Source organism: Brachyhypopomus gauderio, chromosome 13 (assembly GCF_052324685.1).
Source record: "Brachyhypopomus gauderio isolate BG-103 chromosome 13, BGAUD_0.2, whole genome shotgun sequence".
Taxonomy (NCBI): Eukaryota; Metazoa; Chordata; class Actinopteri; order Gymnotiformes; family Hypopomidae; genus Brachyhypopomus; species Brachyhypopomus gauderio.
This window is the reverse complement of record NC_135223.1, coordinates 2,792,390-2,799,656: the sequence shown is the minus strand read 5'-3', so window position 1 is coordinate 2,799,656 and position 7,267 is coordinate 2,792,390. Positions and strand designations below refer to the sequence as shown.

The 7,267-nt window shown below is 38.4% G+C and overlaps 1 protein-coding gene across 1 annotated transcript; it reads right to left on the bottom strand.

Annotated features, from left to right (window-relative positions):
* Positions 1-567: 567 nt before the first annotated feature.
* On the bottom strand, positions 568-6,849 carry psme1 (proteasome activator subunit 1). The gene is made up of 11 exons (XM_076970999.1): positions 6,660-6,849; positions 6,452-6,484; positions 6,045-6,107; positions 3,605-3,706; positions 3,383-3,437; positions 2,849-2,949; positions 2,579-2,647; positions 2,363-2,430; positions 1,908-1,962; positions 929-1,015; positions 568-821 (listed from the first exon to the last, which is right to left on the bottom strand). The coding sequence occupies exons 1-11, from the start codon at positions 6,696-6,698 to the stop codon at positions 741-743; spliced, it is 753 nt and encodes a 250-aa protein (XP_076827114.1). The 5' UTR covers positions 6,699-6,849; the 3' UTR covers positions 568-740.
* Positions 6,850-7,267: the final 418 nt, after the last annotated feature.

Below are 7,267 nucleotides of genomic sequence, written 5' to 3'. Positions count from 1 at the left end.
CAGGAAGATTGCCCTATGGGTGTTACGGTGACAGCTCCGGACCCTTCCCTGTGGGCGTCCTGCTACGTTGTCTGCGTGTCGTTATGTCCATCTATGTACTTCCGTGGGTGTGGGTTGTCTGTGAGCGCGTTCGTTGTCGCACCTGTGCCTTGTCTCGAGATCACGAGGGTCTGTGTTAATCACCTATTTAATGTGTGATCGCGCAGTGTCTTGTGCTCGTCTTTGTCTTAAGTTTCGTGTCTGTGTGAGAGTCAGCAGTCCTGTGCTCATCCTCCGCACGGAGCTCACGTCTGTGTTTTTGTATTAAAGTTTCATGTGCACCGCACGTCACTCGTCGTGTCTCCTCCTTCGAGCGCGTGACAATGGGGATAAATAGTTTTCTGAATATGAATTACTGTCATTATTAACTGCAGTTGAATTCCCTCACATTTATATTTAACTGAGATATTTTTGGGGTCAGATATCTTATATATGTTTGTCAGGTTTTTGGATCTGTTTTCGTATCTAAGTATAAACAATTTCCCCTTACATAAAAATGTGATGCACATAAGAAGGATTTCACTGCTATAAAATTCCACACCTTTATTATTCAAATCTAAACAAAAGCACATTTTTAAGGAATGAAATTTTAGATTGAAGACAGTGCAATATTTAGTCTGTGGAGGCGTCTTTAAAAGAAATCTGATATGATATGTTTCTTTATGTCTGTATGAATTGCCAACCCAGATTGGGTTTATTTCTCAGTAGATAAGAGCTTTGCAGTCTCCTCTGGGTTTCTTAATCTTGTCATAGTTCTTGCTGATGACATCAAACAACACAGCCTAGAGTTAAAACATAATAAAAATCCATCACTTGCTAGTCAAGTAATCAAGCAAGAAATATTTGGTAACATGTAGAATACAACCACAGATTCAAAGCTTTAACTCACATATGTATTGCGGATCTCCAGGACCACAATGCGTAGCTCAGAGTACTGATGTTGATCCAATTCGTGAACAAGCTGTCTGTAATCTCCCTGTAACACAACAAATATGCTCACCTAACTTTGACAGAGAACAAATGATAATTCTGATGTGAATGTCCCTAATTCCAAGTGATACATGTTAAGCAGTCCCAACCACTGATCCTTCCTATTGAACATTTGTGGACCCAGCCTTGTGGATACGAATGCAATCTGCAATCTGGATAATCAACTAAATTCAGTGGCTCACATAAAAAATTGTAAGTATCACTTGTTTGTATGCTGTTTGTGATCTTGTTCATCTATGTTATTAATACTAGCCTGTATGTACTCCTTGTTCTGTGTATTTGCATTCTCTTTTAGAAGTACTTGGTGTGATTTTGGTTTCTGTAGTTGTTTGCTTGTTCATGTCTTTCTTTTTAGTCATGTCTGCCTAGTTCTTTCCGTTCGTGTTATTTGGTTCCTATGGTTGGTGGTGTTTGATTATTCTTGGTGTCAGGTATGTGTGTTCTGTGTAAGTCTATCAGTGTTGTTAATAAATCTTTGCCTAGTCTTCACTTGCGTCCAGCCCGCTCTTCTGGTTCGTTACAGTCTGTCAAGTCTCTGTCATGTTCCATGTGCTTTTGTTTTCATTCCGGTTTTCCCCGCCTGGTATTTTGTAATGCCTCCCCTCTTAATTGATCTCGTGTGTTCCATGTTTTATTTCTAGTTAGTGTCTTGTATTTGATCCCTGTGTGTTTAGTTATGAGTTGCTGGTCTTTGTTTGATGTCTAGCTGTTCATTTCACTTTTTTTGTTTGTTTCAGTGCATATTGTGTTTAAAATGTCTAACTCATTTCTCTCTCTAAATGACCCATGGAATGTTTTACGGATTGTGACTATGGATTTGCCCATTAAAAGTCTTTAAGATTTCTCTACACAATGAATATTACAGTAGCAATACTGACCACATGGGGCTGTTTTGAAGCTTTGGCTACAGCGTCTCCCCTCTCACTGTAATACCTAAACACACACACACACACACAAATTTGTCAATTGTGATTTTTCACTGCAATCGAAATTTGTCCTCCGCTTTTTACCCATCTGTGCAGTTAGAGCACACACACTAGTGATTACTAGGGCGATGTAGTACACACGTGCCCAGAGCAGTGGGCAGCCCGGCGCCCGGGGAGTAGTTGGGGTTAAGTGCCTTGCTCAAGGGCACCTCAATCATGGCCTCAGACCTGGGAATTGAACCTACGACCCTCTGGTCACAAGACCAGTTCCCTACCACCAGATCAGACTGCCCCTAAGCAGTATATCAAAAAAATGCTGACTATAATGTTATTTTTAAATGCAGTCAAAGGAAAACTACATACAGATAAGCATCTATTTGAATTTGCATGAACAATGTGCCTCTTACTTTGTGATCTGTGTCTGGAATCCTTCAATCTTGGTTCGAGTATTTGTGAATAGCTCAAATACTTTCTCCTGTTGTATAACAATTTAAATGATAGGTTCATCAATGTATATTATTCAAACATTACATATTTGGCATATTATTTAGACAACCAACATAAATACACCCAAATATTCTTAAAAGAGGTAAGACTTCAGAACAGAAATAAGTCAAACCTACCTGTACAGCCACACCAAAGTTATTCCCATCCTCAATCCTGGGGATTTGTAGCTGCACCCACATTGACACCTTACAGAGTTGTTTGAGATTATTACACATATTGGACGTTTCCCAATAACACTCAATAATATGATGACATTTACTAAAACCAAATGTATGGATCTTTTTCGTCATATTTGGAATGAACTTTTGAACATAGACATATGCTGCATTTACAGAAGAGTTCAAAATAAGATGAACTATTTATTAAACTAAAGCCAGAAGTCTTACTGTATTGAGTTTTTCCTTCAGAGTTTGAATGTGGGGCTTAATCTCCTTGATGAGACTCTCTACTTTCTCATTACAGGAAATTGGACCACAAGGAGGGCCTCCTGGATTAAAGAAACACTCACTTTATTTGGTTCAAATATTATTTGTGTGTTATTTAGTGTCTCAGTTTTAGTACTGAAATACCACTACACAATTTAGTGTGTTCTTATAGCTAACAATATGTCTGATACAACTCATCTTTGTTATTTACCAAGCTATTCCGCTAAATTAAAATATAATTAATCAATGGTTAGATGATGATTGGAACAGTGAATTGTGCAGTAAAGGGATCAGGTCTAATAAATACTGATGTAATTAATGATTTAAATCAAAAGAATTGATGTACAATTGTAAAACAACACCACTGAGTTTAGTAGTGTGCTGCAATTACAGACAGATTTTAAAAGGATTTTAACTTTAACTTCATACTATCATTGTATCAGTGTAAATGTTTTTTTACAAACTATAACCAGATTTAAGGACATCAAAATGTACCTTCCTCTTCATCACCATCTTTGTCTTTCTTTCCCTTTCCCTCCTTTGCTTCTTTCTGTGGATAGAAGGCATACATGTACAAACACATATGTGCCCCATTCATATATATACATTTGCATATGTTTAAAAGTCTGTATTGATCTGTTTCTCTGAGTGTGATGATGGTGATGAACTAATGTAATCAAATGTAATCTTTTTCTCCAGGACTTTAAATGTAACTACCTCCTCTTTCTTCTTTCTCTTAAGCTCTTCTTTGGCAGGGTCTGGTATAGGAATGTCCAATGGAGCCCTGAGGGCTGAGAAGTCACCCAGGGACAAGGAAGCCTTAACACAAGAACAGACATCTTAGTAAAACAAAACGTAAAAATCTACATAATCAATACTGGACACATGTGCTTGGCGGTATGCCTGTATTAAATTGAAAACTGGTATTATGCAGTGTCACGATATGGATTTTGCCATACAGTGGATGCTGTGAGCCCATAAACAGCCAATCAGAAACAGGCCAAAACAAAGAATTAGAAATAAAAGGAGTTGGTTTAGATTCAAATTCTGTGACTATATTCTGTAAACTATATGTGAGTTTGCCCCAACTAGGGTTTGGTATCGAAACTCATTTCCGGTTTAGAACAGGTTCTAAAATCCAAAATATGGTTCTGGTTTGGAACTGCGTATCAGTTTTAAAAAACAGAGTTCAATTCCTTATTGGTTCCTACCAAAACTTGTAATGCTTCAAATATACCAGTGTGATTTCTGAAAAAAATACATCTATAAGAAGTCAACTATCCGCCTGGACCAGTGCATTATGTAATGCATTATCACATAGATTTGTTGTGATCTGCTCCTTGATAGCAATAGCTGAAGATAGACCACTGGAAGAGCTTAATGTGTGTGCAAAGTTGAAAAACCAAGAAGTGTCACAGAGTGGTGAAGGTATTTGTAGTTAAAGCCTTTCTCAGTTCTCATCTTTTAGGTGGGTAAAAAAAAACTATCCTGATATAATTTTTTGTACAGTATTATTAAAACTGTATCTACAGAGAGCCAATATTTTCATTAATATAATAATAGCAATAACTACAATAAGAGGAGCAATAACTACAATTTTCTAAGAGGAGAGACTTGGAGATTCCAACTTGGAACAAGAGTTTGGAGAGGAGGATCCCATGTGTGCACACCACTCCAGGACCTGTGTGCACCAACCACAGCTCCCAGAAGCCACTGGGGTTCGCTCCTAGTAGTTGTAGTAGTAGTGGTGCTCTATCCAAAACAACTTATTGCTGAAATAACTGCCAATGCTATTTGGACGGGATTAGTTTTCCATGCCATGGTGTGGCAATGTAATTATTCCTCAGTAATTTTAGTCCTATCCAAATCCACCATGTCATTTGTCAAATCCTGTGCCATGTTTGTCATATCTGGCTCCGCCCCCTCTTGTCGGTCCTGCCAACGTCTCCTGTTTAGCCCCTGGTAATAAACCCGGCTCTGTCCAACACTTGTGTCCGCTTCCTAGCCCCGCATTGTTACAATGTCAAATTTCATGTGAATTTTTCAAATATGTATGAAAATGTATGAAAAGTATATGTATTTACTCACTAATACCCTGGCATTTACCTGTCAAAGGCCTTCTTGCAGTGACACTTTACATGCATGTAGCCTATTAATGTTCAAAGCCAAATTACTCTTATTATAATTATTATGTATCACTATTTTGCATTCAAGATGTTACTTTGTCATAATTGGCATAGATAAATATGTTTCAAAAATATGTGCAACACAAATGTGTAAATCTAGTATCCACTGCCATCAAAGGAGTCATAGCCATTACAGAGGTCTTGTTTTAAAATTATTTTATGCACATATATCCAAAATGTCACTGTACGGAGACCCACTGCTGGCCGCCTCCATCAACTGCGGCAGTGTTTGTGTTGTCCTGTTTTGTGTTGTTTTATTCCCACCCCTCAGGTGGGTGGTACCCATTACCTGCATTGTGTCATTGTGTGTATGCCCCTCAGGTGGGTGGTACCCAGTACCTGCATTGTGTCGTTGTGTGTACGCCCCTCAGGTGGGTGGTACCCATTACCTGCATTGTGTCGTTGTGTGTACGCCCCTCAGGTGGGTGGTACCCATTACCTGCATTGTGTCGTTGTGTGTTCGCCCCTCAGGTGGGTGGTACCCATTACCTGCACTGTGTCGTTGTGTGTACGCCCCTCAGGTGGGTGGTACTCATTAGTGAGTTCTCCACCTGAGAGTTGTTTGTCCCTATATATGTTATTTGTATCAGTGAGTGGCTGGTTATTATTATTTAGTATTTTATGCATGGCGTTTTCTGTTGGAGCAGCTTTTATGTTATTAAATACCCATTTTCTGTTCTGGGTATTTCCTTCCTTTTTTTCTACACATGTTCTACCCATGACACAAATACTTATCCTCTCCAAAAGTTTTATCCTGATGGAAAACTCCTTTCATTTTCAAGTAGAATTAGTTTTTCAATTATAGTAATTAAAATGTTAAAGACAACAACAGCATGTTAATAACTACATTAGTTTATCTAGAATATTTAAATAATTTAAATACCTTTCAGGCTAGCTCAGTTGTCTAGATAGTGGAAAATAGCATTATATGAAGATTAACTGATGTCATCCACCCATAATGGACACTATACCTGCAACAAGTTGTCCATCTCTGCAATCTTCTCAGGGAAGAAAGTTGAAACTAGCTGTTCTGCCTACAACAGAAAACAGATGTTCACTTAAAGACAGAGCTGTAGAGCGATAGTACTATAAACTATACAAACTCAACAAGGTTTTGAAAAGAATCCAACAACAAATGATCATTTTATTAGGTACAACTCCTCCACAGCCATACCTATCAGCTAACAATCCTTTTTTTGGTCAGTTCTGTGTGATCAGAACTGATGGTCACAAAATGTACCACGGTACAAGACAAACGTGTAAAAGTGGCGATGTGGTGGATCTTATAACTAACTGTAAAAGGCATGGCACCTTATTTATTACAGCTATAGACTGAACAGAGTGTAGGTAATACAGGTCAATGGGATCTCAAACTTACTTCTTTGGTGAGTTTCTTTGTAAATCCATCAACCTGTGAGCAGACATAAACTCTTCACGATTAACGAATACACACATAACCCATGCTTTGACGGGGCGCATAGTTAATGCAAGCATGTTATACAGCTCGAAAAGACGTCAAATACGGACAAAACGTCGGTTAGGCCACATTTGTTCAGGTCAACGACAAACGACACTTTTGCGCTTACCTCTTTCTTTGACGCAGGGCTCATGTCTAAGGAAGCCATTGTTGCAACGAATATATTTAGTTTACCTATCTGCAATTTAAAACAAGTACGACGCAAGAAAATAAAACAATTATATCCGATGAAACACGAAGCGTCGCACGGTTAGTCAGCACAAAGAGTGAAAGTGAAATTGAAATCCACTGTGAACTGTACTTCTCAACCAAGCCGCGCGGGGGCGTAGCTAAAACTTTTCATTTATGTGAGAGTGGCGAAGGCGTGCAAACAGTTCCTTGTTAAAACCATATACGGTCTCTGGTTAAAACACGAAACCACCGCTTGTTAGATCAATACACAGCGAATCAATAAAGCAATAAACGCAAATAGTTATGTGTTGTAATTTGAAGTATGATGTTGCTACAGAAAGGAGACAAGTGTTGTCAGTCATTTGTTGTAGGAGTCATGCAACAATCATGGTTCAAACAAGCAAAATGTCAAAATCCCTGACGTTTCCGTGACTTTCATGGGAAACGCATGAAAATATAACATTTAGATCAATGGCGGCCAAAATTTAAAGATGCCTCAAACTGATTTGCCTGACTTTACCAAAAACGTTATAAAAGCTCCTGAAT

Bases quoted from the DNA above. Each gene is read 5' to 3' on its own strand.
- psme1 (XM_076970999.1), bottom strand. From the start codon at position 6,698: ATGGCTTCCTTAGACATGAGCCCTGCGTCAAAGAAAGAG. The intron at 3,438-3,604 runs GTAGTTACATTT...TTCTATCCACAG, and splicing joins AGAGAAAGAAGAAAGAGGAG to AAAGAAGCAAAGGAGGGAAA. The intron at 2,431-2,578 runs GTAGGTTTGACT...GTTATACAACAG, and splicing joins ACTTTGGTGTGGCTGTACAG to GAGAAAGTATTTGAGCTATT.